The sequence below is a fragment of the Gracilinanus agilis genome, chromosome 4 (genome assembly GCF_016433145.1).
Source record: "Gracilinanus agilis isolate LMUSP501 chromosome 4, AgileGrace, whole genome shotgun sequence".
Lineage (NCBI taxonomy): Eukaryota > Metazoa > Chordata > Mammalia > Didelphimorphia > Didelphidae > Gracilinanus > Gracilinanus agilis.
Genome location: NC_058133.1, coordinates 407,154,235 through 407,171,825, shown reverse-complemented (window position 1 = coordinate 407,171,825; position 17,591 = coordinate 407,154,235). Strand labels below are relative to the sequence as shown.

Genomic DNA, 17,591 nt, shown 5'->3' with positions numbered 1-17,591 from the left:
TCCAGGCCCAGAATCTAGCACAGTGCTTTGCTAATAGCAGGTGATTCTCAAATGCGTTTGGAATTATATTTGCCTTCCATTCTTCTTTGACTCATACTGTTATTTTATGTCTCCTCAACTGGCTCATGAGCTCCCTGGGATCAAGAATCACTCATTATACTTCTTTGTATCCTCTACATTTAACAGTGCTAGGTACATAATAGGTACCTAGATAAACATCTAATGAGTCAATGAGTGGATTTGTGACCTTATAAAATATGTGTGCTCAGTCAGACTTTAAGTAAATGGTTGTCATCTCAGTTTCCAGTGTTAATATGATATAGGCTGGAATCCTTCAGGATATACGGATACTCCTGGCACTACTTCTGACCTTGGTCTGCTGTGTGATATAATGAAGGAGATCTTTGCTGCCCAGAGTGCAGAAAAAGTATAAGGAATATCAAAATGCTTGTCATAGTGATCAAATGTGTAATGTCAACATCAAAAAGGCTGATACTCCTGGGCTCTGGCATAACTGAAGAAGGCTAGATACCCTAAAAATTTTACTGAGATCTCAAATTAAACTTGATCAGAATTACTCTTATAATTGCTGATAGATTTTTCTACCCTTCTTTGTAGGAGCTATGGAATTTTAGAGGCTAAGTGACAGACCTCTTAGGAAATTAGTGGAGGGCACCCCCCAAATCCCTCTGCCCTTCACCCCTTTCCTTAAAATTCCATTCCTTACAGTAGTGAGTGGAGTTCTTGGTAATAACCATTCTAATCACAAGCCAATTCGATGTGATGCACATTTACTAAATTGTCTGCCTTTTATGAAAAACACTATGTTAGATGCTAGTGATACCCCACAACCCACTGCCATTTTAAATAAAAAGCAAACAAAAAGACTGTGATAGCAAGGAGCTTCCATAGGTGAGGCCATACAGTGTGTAGACAGTTAAGTAGATATATGATCATCTATAGAGGGGAAAACATAAGCAACTTCAGGGATGAGGGAAGACTTCCCATAGGAGCTGAGCTTTAAAAGAAACTAGGAAGCCTAAGATGTAAAGGTGAAGCCACTTTTATCCTTCACAAAAATAAAGAGACAGGAGATGGAACACAAAGTTAGGGGAAGAGCAAGTGTGCCAAGTTGAAAGGAAGGCTATGGAAAGAGGAATGGTATGATATGAGTCTGGAAGGCTAGAATAAATGAAAAGGGCTGAGAAATGTATATTTTATCCTATAGGCAATAGAAAGACTTTGAAAATGCTTGAGCAGAATAGTAACATTGTCAGGTATAGAATTTAGGAGAAGATAATTTTTCAGTTGGGTTTCAGCAGAGAAGTTGGAAGTCAGAGTCCAGACTGGAAGGTGTTATTCTAGACCAGTCAAAAAGTGAGAAGGGTATGAACAAGGGTGGTGAATTTGGGAATGGAGAATAGAGAAAAGAAAAGAAGGCTATTTTAGGTTTCCTATGACCTGGGTGTTCAAGTCCTGGTGCTTCCACTTACTACCCATGTAAACTTAAGCAAATCAGACGGCATAATGTATGACTGCTGGATTTAGGAAGATTTAAGTTCAAATCCTGCCTCTAGAATCTAGAGTCTAGATCAGTGATCCCAAAGTGGGCACCACCACCCCTGGTGGGTGCTACAGCAATCCAGTGGGGCAGTGATGGTCACAGGTGCATTTATCTTTCCTATTAATTGTTATTAAAATTTAAAACATTAATTTCCAGGGGGCTAAGTAATATTTTTCTGGAAAGGGGTCGGTAGGCCAAAAATGTTTGGGAACCACTGGTCTAGATAGTGAGAAGCTATATGATCCTGAGCAAATCCCTTAATCTCTCTTGGCCTTCACTTCCTCATCTTTAAAATGGGGATAAACATAGCACTGACTTCACAGGGTTATTGTGAGGATTACAAGGGATTGTATTCATATAATACTTTGTAAAACTGAAAGCAATATATATATATATATATATGTATATGCACATATATATAAATGTTAGCTATTATTTGTTATTCAGTTGTTTTCAGTCTGTCCAACTCTTCATAACTCCATTTGGGGTTTTCTTGGCAAAGATACTGGAGAGGTTTGCCACTTCCTTCTCCAGCACATTTTATACCTGAGGAACTGATGTAAACAGGGTTGTGTGATTGGCCTAGGGTCACACACAGTAAATATCCGAGACCAGATTTGATGGGAAAAGGAGTCTTCCTAGCTCTAGACCTGACACTCTATCCACTGTGCCACATCAACTTTTCTAATCCATCTCCTGAAAAGTCAAATTATAGCACTGAATTAGATGTCTTCTCAGGTCCCTTCTATTTATAGATGCATAAAGATATATGTATAAGCTATGTTGTGGAGTTAGAATAGACATAGCATGGCAACTTATTGAATATTCACAATAATGGAATGATTTTTCCCCATCTACCTACCAGTGTTGGCAGCCTAGCCCAGTATTACATTGGCTTCCTCTCTACCTTCCTCTCAACCTCTCCCACCTCCACCTTTGGTTTAATAGGGGTAGTCAAGAGATAGGAACAGAAGAAGCAGGATGTTTTGTTTTGTTTATTTTTACAATGGCAAAAAATTCCATGGGTCACTGTGATTAATTTTGTTTCCCTGTCTTAAGCATATAATTGAGCCCTGGGAGATTTGTTTATTTTCCCTTTACTTATTTATATATTTGTCACAAATCAGTGTGATGGCTAGGGCAATGGACAAGGAGTTTGGAAGACTTGGGGTCAAGTCTTGCCCTTAGACACTATGTCACTTTGGTTCCCCTAACTATTGTTCTTCAGTCTTCTTTCTGTAATATGATGAGGTAATTTTTTTTATCATTGCTAAGGTTACCTCTAGCTCTGTGTCTATGATCCCGTGACCTTTTTCTATTATTTTTATCTACAAGAGATGGTATATCCACAATAGCTATATATCAATGCAATGGAAATACACATTAGTACCTTACTCTACTCATTGAATGGATGAAGATAAGGATTTAACCCTTGATTCTCCCACCATCATACTTTCCACTGATAACACAATTTAAATTTCTTTTTGACATGGTACCTGTACATATCCTCTTAAAGTTGGGGTTTTCCAGAAGGTGTCCTGGAAGCCTGCATTGGAACCGATGCTGCCAAAATTCAGGAAACCATGGATTTCGAGTATTGGTGTCCAACCTTAGTTTCAGGAAGTAGTCATCAAAAGACCTGACCTCTGGGGACTGGAGCTTTATGGTAATGCCTCCATTGGCTTCAACCTCATAACCTTCAATGACTTCATCTCTGTCTGCCCAGCCATCACTGAAAAGGAGAGATGAAAATTAAATTAACAGATAAACAAGCATGTCTTCATATATGTTTGGACATTAGCTATGAAGGAGAACATTCAGCAATTAGACCCAATGAATGTAAGCTGATATACAAAGAGCTAATCCACTTAAAATGTCAGTAGATATGAAGTCTAATGCTCTGTTTTTTTTCTATGTAGCTGGAGTTGTTGATCTACCCCTTCGCTTAGACACCTGCTGTGATTTGTTTTTTCCTGTAGTATGGATGAGTTTGCACTGAGCCATTCACACACTTTCTTGCCTGATTCCCCTTGTGATGAACAGTCAGCACAAAGAATGAAAGTGAATATAGTAATTACCAGAGTTGGAAATGGTGCTTGGCAGAAACAAAACTAGGAGCTCTTAAGCTGAAGAAAGGAATATAGCCACTAAAATCCAAATGAAAATGAAGGAAACATTAATTGCCCATGTGTGAGGTGCTGCATTAGAAACAAAACAGTCTCTGACTTCAAGAAACTCATTTTCTACTGGGAGGCACAATATGTTGATGGATAAATAAATACAAAATACATACAAATATATGAAGTAATTTAAAGAAATAAAAAAATCAGCTGAGGATATCAGGAAAGGCCCTAAGTAAGAAGTTACCCATAGGCTGTACTTTGAAAGCAGTTAGAGATTCTCAGAGGAAGAAAATAATAAGAGAGTTATTTCCATTTATGGAGTACCATCTGTCCAAAGATATGGAGGCAAGTTATGGGAAGTCATGAGTTCATTTTACTCGAACTTATAATGCAAGAAGAAATACGTTAAATAAGACTGTAAAGGTTCAAGGGGTACCATTGAAAGATTTTTAGTATTGATGTGACATGGTCAGATCTGTGTTTAAGAATAACAATTTGGCAGCTATGTGGGAGATGGACTGGAAAGAGAAAATAGTAGAGGGCCAAGGAGACCAATTAGGAGGTCACTGAATCATGAAGGCAGGAGATAAATAGGCTACACAAATGTAGAGAGAAAGATGTGAGAAATGTTGTAGTGGAAGAAACAGCATATGCAATTAATTTAATGTTGGGGACAAATGAAAGCTTGGGTAGGGTTCAAGGTGGGAGAAAAAAGAAAAGCAAGTGTATTTCTTTTGTCCTATGGAATACTTCTCTGCAGCATTTGACCCTGCTGACTATCCTTCATCTCATAGATACTCTCTTTTTTTCTGGGCTTTCTTGACATTTCTCTCTGACCATTCCCTCTCTGTCTTCTTTGCTGACATATCATGCCCCTTAACCACAGGTGTTCCCCAAGGTTCCATCCTGGGCCCTCTACTTTCTTAATACTTTCTCAGTTGATGGTTTCATCATTTCCCATGAATTTAATTATCTTATCAAAACAGGTGAAGAAGTGGAATAAAGAAAACAGTATTTATTTAGCACTCAGTATATGCCAGGTACATAGCCCTATACAGACATTATTTCATTTGATCCTTACCACAATCCTGAGAGGTAGATATTATTGTCTAACTTTATGGTTGAGGAAACTGAAGACAGGTTAAATTATTTGCCCAGGAACATACAGCTAACAAGAGTCTGAGACTGGATTTGAACTGAAGTTTTATAGACTCTAGGCCTAGTTCTCAATCCACTCTGCTGTACAGTTGTCTATGTGACTTACACATCTATATAGACTAACCTAATATCTGAGTTCCATTCTGATGTCCTCAACTGACTATTGGTCATATCAAGCAAAATGTCCTGTAGTCATCTCAAATTCATCATGCGCCAAATAAAACTCATTATCTTTCCCCCAAAATTCATGTTTCTTCTCAACTTCCTTATTGTTTTCAAAGGCATCCTCCATTATCCTTTTCAGGTGCTCAATTCCACAATCTTAGAGTCTTCTTTCCTATTCTCTCATCCTTATTCCATATATTCAATTAGGCAATGTCTTGTTGCTCCATGAGATATCATATAACTATCCCCTTCTGTCCACTCACATGACCACTACCCTTACTTCCCTTAGAGCCCTTATCAACTCTTCCTAGGACTATTACAACAGCTTCCTAATTGGTCTCCCTGGTCCCAGGCTTTCCCTTTTCTAACATATCTTCTGCTTATTTTCCAAAGTGATATGGCTAAACCATAGGTCTGACTATGTAATTACTTTCATCAATAGATTCCAGTGAAATCCAATTAATACAAACTTTGTTTGTAGTTTAACACTATTAATAACCCAGTTCCAACCTATCTTTCTAGCTAAATTCTATATATTATCTATGTCTTTGTACCTCTAGCACCAAGGACAGTGCCTGCCATATAGTAGATATTCTTTGATCAATTGATTGAAAGAAGCGAATACCAGAGGTGTCTCTCCTTTGGAAAATGTTCAGTAATCTGAAAATGAACGTTTTTTTCCCACTCTTTTCGTAGCAGATATCACTGAGCAAACTGTCTGGCCTCTGGGACAGAAAATTATGAATTATGTGTAGTATTTCATGCAGTGCCTTTTACCTAGCATGCGTCCAATAAATAGTTGTTGAATAGATGAATAGATGAATGAACACATGCTATTATCTCTGTCAATGTCTAAAACCACAAAAAATTAATTCCAGGGATGGAAAATTACAAGACTCATGTTCCAATAAGCCCTTACTATTGAAATCGAGAAAGAAATTTCAATCAGTAAAAACTGAGAGCTGCCTCACGGTAGAGAAGAAAATTGAATTGCCTCTACCAATGCTATCCAATGTTTTTGCTCCTGGGAATTCAGGGAGAGGGAAAAGATGTCTCTTACAAATAAATGGCACTTCTTTCCTCCTTTCTCAAGTGAATTCAAAATGACAACATCAGAGGAAAACAAGTTCTTCTGTCTCTGAAGATAAGTTGGTCAAAATAAGAATAGAACATGTTTGTTTTCTGCAGGCCGATGGTCATTTTGATATTTTTTATTAGGTTAGGAATTTAGGGACTTCTTTGGATTTTATTTTAATTCAGTTTCCTGGACAAGTTTTTTGAGTAGCCATTGTGGAATTTTCTGAGTCATCTCTGATTGATGAGACTGTACCTTCCTTCAAGTGCACATATAATCCAATACAAACTTTGTCATAAATTGGCTTGATAAACCTATAGAAGAAACACATTAATTTGGTTTCTTTGAGAAAGTTATCCCATATCTTCTAGCTTCTCTCAGTGAAAACATTTTCTCTCTCTGCTTCTCACTGAGCAAGTAACTAAGTCTATATATGTGACCATGACTAAAATGCTACCTCTTAGATTAAATCAATGGGATGAATGTGTTTTTCCATTATGGGAATTAATGGTTATTTGTAAGTTCTAGAAACGTATATGTTTCTCAGCTTTCTAGGCGAGTACATTTTGCCTTCTAGTGTTTCAGGCTACAGAGCAGTTTATTTGAGTGAATCAATACCATTGAGTTGGAAGGGCTTTCTTCTGCTCCAACCCACTATTCATAGGTTTATGAATATTGTAATTGGAACCCAAGTTTCATATACTTTACCTGCTTTATATTACAAATAAGGAACTAAACTTCAGAAAGTGAAATTTATCTATGGTTATATATATATATATAAACATAATATATATAATATATAAACATATATATATATATGAACATAAACAATAAGTGAAAGAAGTGAGATGAAAACTGAGGTTTTTTTGTCTTCCAATCCAGCATTCTTTCCATGATACTACAGTGCCTCCCTTACATCAGAAAAAAATATTTACTACAAAATGCTGGTTGTCTTCACTTGAAAGACTTCTGGGTATAGAGTCAAATTTTAACTAGGGTAGGGTGACTAAGGTTTTAAACCAGTCACATTTAGAAGGAGGTAATATGAGCAAAGAAATTTAGAACCTATATGGAGAGACTAATTAACTAAAAAAAGGAAGGTATCACATAGTTATTGTACCCTGAGTTAATTTATCTCTCCTGATATCCATAATGGCCTCCCAGCACTATTTGAAGGGACATTTCAGGATATTTTTCCTAGTTACCTGCTAATTGTTCCAGACAAAAAATTCATTATTGTGGTTATATTTAAGGGTAATGTTCCATTATGGTTATGTCCCATCATTAGTTTATATTTGAAGCTGGAGGGGAGTGTTAGAGTTAGTGTAGTTTGATCTATATATTTTGAAGTTGAAGAGACTCTAGCATAAGATGATTAAGGGACTTTTGCCTAAGGTCATACAGCTAGTAAAAAAATGGCACAACTAAGATTTGAGTCTGTTTCTTCTGACTCTAAATCCATATGTTTCCAATGTAGCAGGATGCCGATTAAAAATCATGCTTTGGTCTCTTTATTCCACTTATCTGACTTTCATTATAAAAGAGGAAAATGTTCTCATTCATTTAAGCCTCCAGGAAGTGCTACTTTAGAGTAAACATCTAAAAGTCAAAAGAACTCATTAGATAATACAATTATTTTCTAGGGCAATTTTAAGCTTCAAATACTTTCTGACTCCTCTCCCTCCCTTACATCAGGGCTTAATATCTTGTGGAATTTATTTTGCTTCTACTAACAAAGAAAACCATTCATTTTAATATATAAAAAAAGATTACTACGATGTTTGTTTTCATTTCATTTATACCTCATAGTTCAGACCATTTTTTCAAGGTGGGCAAAAAGAAAAGGGAACAAAATAATCTGGGTATACCAAGATTCATTCCTCAATGGAAATGAACAAATGATTCCCCAAAGAATTACAAAATATTAACTATATAAAAGTTTGCTCCAAATAATTAATAAGAAAGATGAAAAAAGTAAAACTCATGTTTTATCTCACACCCAGAAAATGGCAAAGATGACAAAGATAGGAAATGTCACCATTAGAGATGCTATTGGAAGTCAGGTATAGCTGGAGTCCAACTATTCTGAAAAGTAATTTGGAATTATGCTGAGAAGTTTACTACAATATCCATACCCTTAAACCCAGAGATCATATTTCTGGGTATAGGCCTCAAAGAGGCCAAAGACAGATCTCACCTACACCAAAATATTCATGGCAACATTGTCTATTATAATTATATAGTAATCATATTGCCCTGCTAGATACAAACTTTATGAGAGGAGAGACTGTCTTTATCTTAACTTTGACTTTCTCCTCAGGTCTAGAAGATTGCTCTATCTATAGAATATATTTAATAAGTGACTGTTGACATGAAATCATTTATTTTAATAATTGCAATAGAGTTTATCCAGTCTAGTCCAACTTCCATTTTTATGTAGGAATCTACAATTACTATGACCTAAACATAGAGATGTTTAATGTCTCCAGGGATAAAGAATATGATTTGAGCCATCTCAAGAAATCCATAGCTACCCCATGGAATCTTATCTAGACACAAGATTATAAAAGAAATCAAATATATTGAAATATAGTTATCAGACTATTAAAAGTCCAAGTTCACATAAACCTTTGAAATCTATTCATAAATTGATTCCTTGGAAGTCTGTAAACTCTAGTTAAGAACCATATACACACACTCCCAAATACAATATATTTATGTATAATGTGTATTGATATATTATATACACATGTATATATATATGTATATTTATTTATATGTGTATGTGTGTATATACATATATGACTATGTAAACTTTTTTGTATTGGTAATTGTTATAGAAGATCTGATCCACACAGGCTTACTAAGAGGACTATGTTAACAGCTCACCCACCTCAAGAGACCAAGTTGCTTGAGGAGTTGGGATGTTCATCTGCCCTTAGCATCAGTGCTCAAAGCTGTCACAAGGTGGCAACACATTGTACACCTTCTGGTAGCTTCTGCTGTGCAATCTGTTCCTGGAATGTATTTTCCATTTTCTATCTGAGGTCTAGAAATAAAGCTATATGTTGTATAAGAACAGGATGAATCTTTAACAGACAGCTATATTTTGCTAGTGTTTTTCAGAAATATGAGACATCTCATTCCAGGATTTCCATAGGATACTTTCCCCAAAACAGTTTTATACACAACCCCTACTCCCTCCTGCTGCCTGGTTCTTTCCAATTCTCTTCTACTTCCATTAAGTCTTTTTATGCCCACTATAAACCCCACCCCATCCATCACCCAGCAGCTTCTAAGTCTCTTTTGCCATGAACAATAAGAAATGCTCTCCATTCTGGCTATACTAACTGTGACCTAAATAGGAGCTGGACATGATGGACAATGAACATTATCTTTGCCTTAGGTTAGAGGAAGATTATCTCTACTCTACATCTGCCCTACAAACTAGCATAGTACTTAATATACAATAGATACTGAATATTATTATTATTGAATCATAGGTTCTTATAGTTAGAAAATATTTTACCTAATTCAATCTTCCTTGCTACTCATGAATCCACAATATCTCCCATAAAAGCATCTAGTCTCAATCTGAATGCCTCTAGTGACAAAGCAAATAATTTTGACAGCTTATACAACCACCCAAATGAATCCTATCCAGGCTTAATAAAGAAAATTAATGGCTGATTTTTAAAACCTCAAGAAGGGGTACTATTCAATTTCCCTAGATTTCTATTCAAATAGGTATATACGGTGTATACGTAAATGAGCATCATTTGTTTAAATGTAGCTCAAAGAAGACATTGATAGTTATTTCTGGAATCTTACCTAACTTTCTCCAAGGGAAATTAGAATAGCCCTACAGGATTAGAATTTTGTCTATCAGCATTGCTGGTTTAGAGACACATCATTAGTTTAAAACGAAAAAAATCTGTTTACCTGGTCTACCTTATACTCACTTCCTTATCTGCTGCCCACTACCTATACAGAAGACAATAACAAGTAGTAACTGGCAAGTAAATCCATTTATCCAAGAAAAAGGCAAGCAGAAACTAGAGAAGTAATACAGATTAGAATATATGAGAAAATAGAGCAAATAACTTTCATCTGGAGAAAGATATCTCAGCTCAAACCAAAAGAGGTCTTGATCTCATCCAGGAAGAAATTCCCTGAAATCTCTAGAGAAGCAATCTGGATATCTGGGGCAGGATGGAAAATTAACTTCCCTTACTGTACAACTTCCAGATTCTTTATTTCTTTATTCATTTACCTCATGTTAGTGTTAAAGAATGTCTAGTACTATGTGTTTCCTATTATGAAGAGAGAAAGAATGACTCTATTCTTCAAAGATCTCCTATTAGTTCTGTCCCTTACACAGTCATGTAATTTTGCCATTGGCAGCTAGATGGTACAATAGATGAAGTGCAGGATTTGCAACTAGGATGACTCATCTTCTTGAGTTCAAATCTGGCCAAAGGAGTCTCTTACTAGTTGTGTGATCCTGGGCAAGTCACTTAACTTTTGCTCAGATTCCTCATCTGTAAAATGACCTGGAAAAGGAATTTACAAATCCCTCCAGTATCTTTGCCAAGGAAACCCCAAATTGGTCACAAACAGTCAGACAAATGAAAGGACTAAACAACTTTGCCTTTAGCATTTTTTTTCACCAGTCTATAGTCAACCCTAACCAGCAGCATGCAAAATGCCCAAATTCTAATTAGAAACCATCTGAAATGTTTTCCAGAATGGTTGGACTGGTTCACAATTCCAACAACAGTGAATTAGTGTCCCCATTTTTCTACAGCCCCTCTAATGTTTGTCATTTCCCTTTTCTGTCATATTTGCCAATCTGATGAGCAACAAGGTGACTCAGTAGATAAGAGTGCCAGAGCTAGAATCCGGAAGACTCATCTTCCTGAGTTCAAATATAACTTCTGAAAATTCCTAGCGATGTGACCCTGAGTAAGTCATTTAGAGCTATTTGCCTCACTTTCTCATCTGTAAAATGAACTGAGGAAAATGGCAAAAATACCATACCACTCCATTATTTTTACCAGGAAAATCCCAAATGGAGTCACAAAGAGTCAGACATGTTTAAAAGGACTGAACAAAAACAATAACCAAAAGTCAATCTGATAGATGTAAAGTGGTATCTCATGGTTTAATTTACATTTCTCTAATTAGTAATATTTTAAGAGCATTTTTTCATGTAACTATTGATAGTTTTGATATTTTCTTCTGAAAACTACCTGTTCATATCTTTTGACCATTTATCAACTGGGGAGTGGCTCTTGTTTTTCATAAATTTGGCTCAGTTCCTCATATATTTGAGAAATGAGGCCTATCTCAGAGAAACTTTCTTTTATTTTGCTTTTGATTTTGGATGCATGAGTTTGTACAAAAGCTTTTTAATTTCCTAATCAGTTATCTCTTTTAGTTTCCATAATCTTCTCTATCTCTTGTTGTTCATAAACTCTTCCTTTATTTGGCAGGTACATTCCTCCAGGTTCCCCTAGTTAAATTAGCTTGTGATATATCACACATTATGTTTAATAAGTTTATCCATTTTCCTCTTATCCTGGTATAAGGTGTGAGATGTTGGCCTAAGTCTTATTTTTGCCAATGCTTTCCAATTTTCTAAGCAGTTTTTGTCAGATGGTGAATTTTTATTCCCCTACCCCCCACAAGCCTGGATTTTTGAATTTATGAAATAGTAGATTACCATACTCATTTACTACTGCATATTATATGACTAATCTATTCCACCTATCCACCACTATTTCTTAGCCAGTAGCAGATTGTTTGGTGATTACCACTTGGTAATGCAATTTGAGACCTGGTATGGTGAAGCCACCTTCCTTCAAATTTTTTTTCCATTGATCCTCTTGATATTCCTGAACTTTTGTTTTTCCAAATGAATTTTGTTACTATTTTTTCTAGTTCTATAAAATAATTCATTGGTATTGTGATTGGTATAGCATTAAATAAATTAATTTATACATATAAGAATTAAAATTAGGGTTGCTGTGTACAAAATAGTAGCCCTTAAGTCAAAAATTACTGTTAGCAGCTTTTATTTACAAGGTAGAGATATTGAAAGTGGGAAATGTAGGAAGGAAACAGAATCTTGTCTAGCCTACCAGCCTAAGTTCTGATCTGGTGAAGTTTGGCTCTGTCCCAGAAAGGGTTCCCTCAAGTCCCCAATCTCCATGGGGAAGTTTGGGTAGTGTCTTCAGCCAGAAATCCACAAAAGCAAACCTCTTCCTTCAGACCAAGTCACTCACTCAGCAAGTCAATCCAGAGCAGAAAGCTCCATTCCAGAAAGATTCCAGGAAAAGGTGATGGCCTCCAAGAATCTCATCAGAGCTCACCCTAAAGAGAGTGTCCCACCAATGCACCAACCAAGAGAGGGTCTCCTCACGGAAGAACCAAGGGAGCAAGAGAGTGAATCTTGTGTTTTGGTCTCCCCTTTTATAGTCCTTTTTCCATGTCACTTCCTATCTCTCTCCCTCTTCACAGGAACCAATAAAAGTCTCTCAATTTGCCTAGCACTGCCCAGGGGGTCAGTGTCTGTGGGATCCACCTCCAGTCCACTGAGGGTGTGAACTCTTATCAAAAGGATTCACAAGTTCCTGACTGATTAAGTTAAAAGGGTGGAGCACTCCAAGTACTTGATTATGTTAAGATAAAAAAAATTCTCTTTCATATATATAATTGTCATTTTTATTAAATTGGTTCAGACTATGAGCAATTAAGATATTCCTACTGAGTTAAACCAATTTTTATTTGTGTGCAAATTGTTCTGTAATTATGTTAATAAAATCCTTGGCTTTATCTTAACAGGTAGACTTCCAAATATTTTATAATGTCCAGAATTATTATAATGGAACTTCTCTTTCTATCTCTTGTTGCTAGGTTTTATTAATAGTATATAACAGTGATGGGCAAATTTTTAAAGAGGGGGCCAAAGGAAAGGAAATGCTCATCTGTCAGTCTGTTTCTAAGGCAACTCTTTCCAAGTTTCATTGTATTGTATCCTACTCATTGTATTTGTCAGATTAGGAATAATGTCACCCAGCCAGATAGAACATTTCAGGGGGCGGCATCTGGTCTACGGGCTGAAGTCTTTGTTTCATATAGTTTTTTAGTTGATTCTCTGGAGTTCTTTAAAAATACCATCATATCATCTTCAAAGAGTGATAGCTTGTTTCCTTCTTGCATGTTTTATTCATTCAATTCCTTTTCTTATCTTATTGCTATAACTAAAAATTATAGTATAATATTGTGATAATAGACATTTTTGCTTTATCGCTGATCTTATGGAAAACCTTATGTTTGTCTCAATTACAGATAATGTTTGCTTTGGACTTTAGATACTATTTATCATTTTAAGTAAGGTTCCATTGGCTCCTGTGCTTTCAATTATTTCTAATAGGAATGGGTATTGTATTTTATCAAAAGCTATTTCTGCATCTGATATATGATTTCTTTGTTTTTGTTACCAATGTGGTCATTCTAAAATTTCTCATAATGAATCAGCTCTACATTATTGGTATAAGTCTCAACTAGTTATTGTATATGATCTTTGTCATATATTGCTATAATTTCCACATTAGCATTTTACTTTAAAAATTTGCATCAGCATTCATTAAGGAAATAGATTTGTAGTTTGCTTTTGTTCTCCTTGGTTTAGGTATCAAAACCATATGTGTGTTGTAAAAGGAATTTATATAGTATTAGGATTAATTTTTTTTCCTTAAATGTATGGTAGAATTCACTTGTAAATCCATCTGGTCCTGGGTATTTATTTTTAAGCAGCTCATTGATGGCTTGTTCAATTTATTTGTCTAAAATAAGCTTAATATTCTATTTCTTCTTCTGTTAATCTGAGAAATCTATATTTTTGCAAGTATTCATCCATTTCATTTAGAGTGTCCATTTTATTGGCATATAATTGGGTAAAATAATTCCTAATAACAGTTTTAACACATTGTCCAATATGACAATAAAGGAAAAAAATAAATGTTGGAGGGGCTGTGGCAAAATTAGGATACTAATGCATTGCTGGTGGAGTTGTGAATTTATTCAACCATTCTGGAAGGCAATTTTGAATTATGCCCACAGGGCTTTAAAAGAATGCATGCTTTTTGATCCAGCAATACAACTACTGGGTTTGTACCTCAAAGAGAAAGTAAGGAAAAATGTTTGTACAAAAATATTCATAGCCAAGTTCTTTGGTGGCAAAAAATTGGAAAATGAGGTGATGTCCCTCAAATGGGGAATGGCTGAACAAACTGTGGTATATAATAGTGATGGAATAATATTGTGCTGTAAAGAATGATGAACTGCTTGATTTCTCTATGAACCAGAAAGATCTACATGAACTGATGAGAAACAAAATGAGCAGAATCAGGAGAACACTGTACACAGAAACAGAAACATTGTGGAACTATCAAATGTAATTGACTTTGCTACTAATAGCAATGCAATGATACAAGACAATCCTGAGAGATTTATGAGAAAAAATGCTATCCACATCAAGATAAAGAATTGTGGGAGTAGAAATGCAGAAGAAAAAGACATGATTTATCTCTTGTTTATATAGATATAGGATGAGGGTTTGTGTTTTAAAAAGATTAGTCTATACAAAAATGAATAATATGGAAATAAGTATTGAGTGATAATATATGTATAACCCAGTGAAATTGCTTGTTAGCGCTAGGAGGGGGGAGGGAAAATGGAAGGGAAAGAATATGAATCATGTAATCATGGAAAAATAATTAAAATGAAAATGAATTTATTGATTCTTAAAAATACCTTTATTTTATCTTTATTGGTGATATATTTACCCTTTTAATTTATGGTTTTTGCTTTTCTTCTTAATAATCAAAATTAAATAGTGATTAGCATATTTATTTCATTTTAAAAATAAAACCAGCTATAGTTTTTTATTAGTTAATTGGATTTTGAAATTCGTTTCTTTGATTTTCATGATTTCTATTTAGGTGTTTAATTGAGGAGTTTTAAATTTGTTTTTTTTTTCTAGTGTCTTAGTTGTATGCTCAATTTATTCATCTGCCCTTTCTTTTACTGATGTATACATTTAGAGGTATAAATTTTCCCTCTAAGTTTTGTTTCTACTGCATCCCATACATTTTTAATGTTGTCTCATTGTTATCATTCTCTTTGATTAAGTTTTTGATTGTTTCTTTGATTTGTTGTTTAACTCTCTCATCCATAGGATTACTGTGTTTCCAATTAACATTTAATCTATATTTTCAAGGTTCTTTATTAAATATAATTTTTATTGTAATGTGGTCTAAAAGGGGATCATTTAATATTTTTACTTTTCTGCATTACTTTGTGAGGTGTTTTTATTTTTTTAGGTGAGATCCTAACACATGGTTATTTTTCATAAAGGTACTCTTGTGGGAAAAACCAGGGGAAATAACTTAAATATTATATGTGAGTTCAGAAGGGTGAGCAGTAGACAGGAATGGACAATAGGTGAGGACTTAACAAGTTAGGGAAACTCCATTTAGCTGTTAGGGGAAATGACTGTTGCCCAAAGTGACAGTTAGGACTACCTGTCACCCTGCTCCATCTAGACAAGGGATAAACTCAGAGTATAATAAATACACACATTATGGGAACTTCAAGGTACGAAGAAAACACACAGGGAAACAGTTTAATTGTTTTTTGAGAGGATAGGAGATGGGGTATGGTGAAACTATGTCTAACTGCCCAGGACTAGAGTCAAAAGGGTTCCTTAGCCCACCTAGATTCTGCCAGGTTTGACAGCTTGGCTAAGGACATGAGGAAGAGGGCTTGTATTTGGGCTCTCACAACTGATCCAGAGATGTCTTCAGGATACCAGGAACCAACTCCTCCACAGCCAATGATCCAAAAGTAACCAGGAAAGGAGAGATGTCTACAGACTGTCCACGAGAACACAGGCCTCTTCCCCACTCAGAGTTGACTTGCAGGCTGATGTCTTCAGCCTTTACAACCTTCACCACTCTTCAAGATCTCAGGTCAAATAGGGACTGCTGATTGCATTTCTGCTCCAAACCCCTCACAAAACAGCAATGTCTGTTGCTTAGTTCTCTCCTTTCCTACCCCCTGCATTCTATACAGAATGTGCATGACTTCCAGCCAAGGCTTTCCCTAATATACTTGCAAAAATCTGCCTTTATACTTTTAAAACCTATACCTATTACAGTACCAGGTACAGCTGAGGAAAAGATATATTCCTTTCTATTCCCATTCAGTTTTCTACAGAGATCCATAATATCTAAATTTTCTGAGAGTATTCATCTTATTGACCTCTTTCTTGTTTATTTTATGGTTAGATTTATTTGCCTCTGATAGGGGAAGACTGAGATACTCCACTAGGATAGTTTCATTGTTTATTTCCTCCTATAATTCATTTAACTTTTCCTTTAAGAATCTGGGTGCTACATCATTTGGTGCACGTGTTGAGTATTCCTATTACATCATTCTCTATGGTTTCTTTATAACAAGATGTAGTTTCCTGACTTATCCCTTTTAACTGGGTCTGGTTTTTCTTTTTTGCTTTCTCTGAGATCATGATTGCTACCACTGACATTTTTACTTCAGTTAAAGCAAAACAAATTCTGCTTCTTCCCCTTATTTTAACTCTATATGTCTGATTCAATTGTTTCTTATAAACAGCATGTTGTTAAATTCTGGTGTCCATTCTATTCTGTAACTACTTCCTTTTATGACTGAGTTAATCCTATTTACATTCAGTATGATTACTAACTATACATTTTCTTCTGTCCTTTTTTCTTCTGTTTATATTTCTTTCACTTTTTATCCTGTCCCTCTTCTAAAGTCTATTTTCCTTCAGACTACTGCCTTCTTTTATCTGCTCTCCCTTTTATTATACCTCCTTTCTCTTATCCCCATTTCCCTCCTAATTCTCTGTTGGATAAGATAGATTTTTATTACTAATTGAGTATGTATACATATATACATAAATATTCTCTCTTCTTTGAATGAATTTAGATTGGCAAGTAAGGTTCAAGTGTTCACCCTCCATTTTCTTTTCTTTGTGAGCCTCTTTTATGAGATAATTTCTGCCATTTTCCCTTCCTTCTTTCTTACAGGGGATCCTCCTTACCTATTAATTTTTTTGATATAATCTCAACCTAACTTATTCCTGTACCCTCTTTCTACGTAGATCACTTCTAAATAAAAAAGTTCTTAGAAGATACATGTATCATCTTTCCATATTGAAAGGTAAACATTTTAATTTTATTGAATCCTTTATGATTTCTCTTTCATGTTTAACTTTTTATGATACTCTTGAGTCTTGTGCTTCAACGTCATTTTTTTTCTATTCAGCTCTGATCTCTTTATCAAGCATGCTTGAAAGTCTTCTATTTCAACTAAATATCCTCTTTTTCCCTTAAAGAATTATACTTAGCTTTTCTGGGTAAGTTATTCTTGGCAATCCCTGCTCTTTTACCTTCCCAAA

General features: G+C 35.2%; 1 protein-coding gene across 1 annotated transcript in view; it reads right to left on the bottom strand.

The window, feature by feature from the left end:
- GRM1 (glutamate metabotropic receptor 1) overlaps window positions 1-17,591 on the bottom strand; it is a 418,809-nt gene that overhangs the window by 111,958 nt on the left and 289,260 nt on the right. Inside the window, exon 3 of the mRNA XM_044675454.1 lies at window positions 3,061-3,296. Coding sequence (XP_044531389.1) covers window positions 3,061-3,296 — 236 coding nt within the window. The remainder of the gene's footprint in view (window positions 1-3,060; window positions 3,297-17,591) is intronic.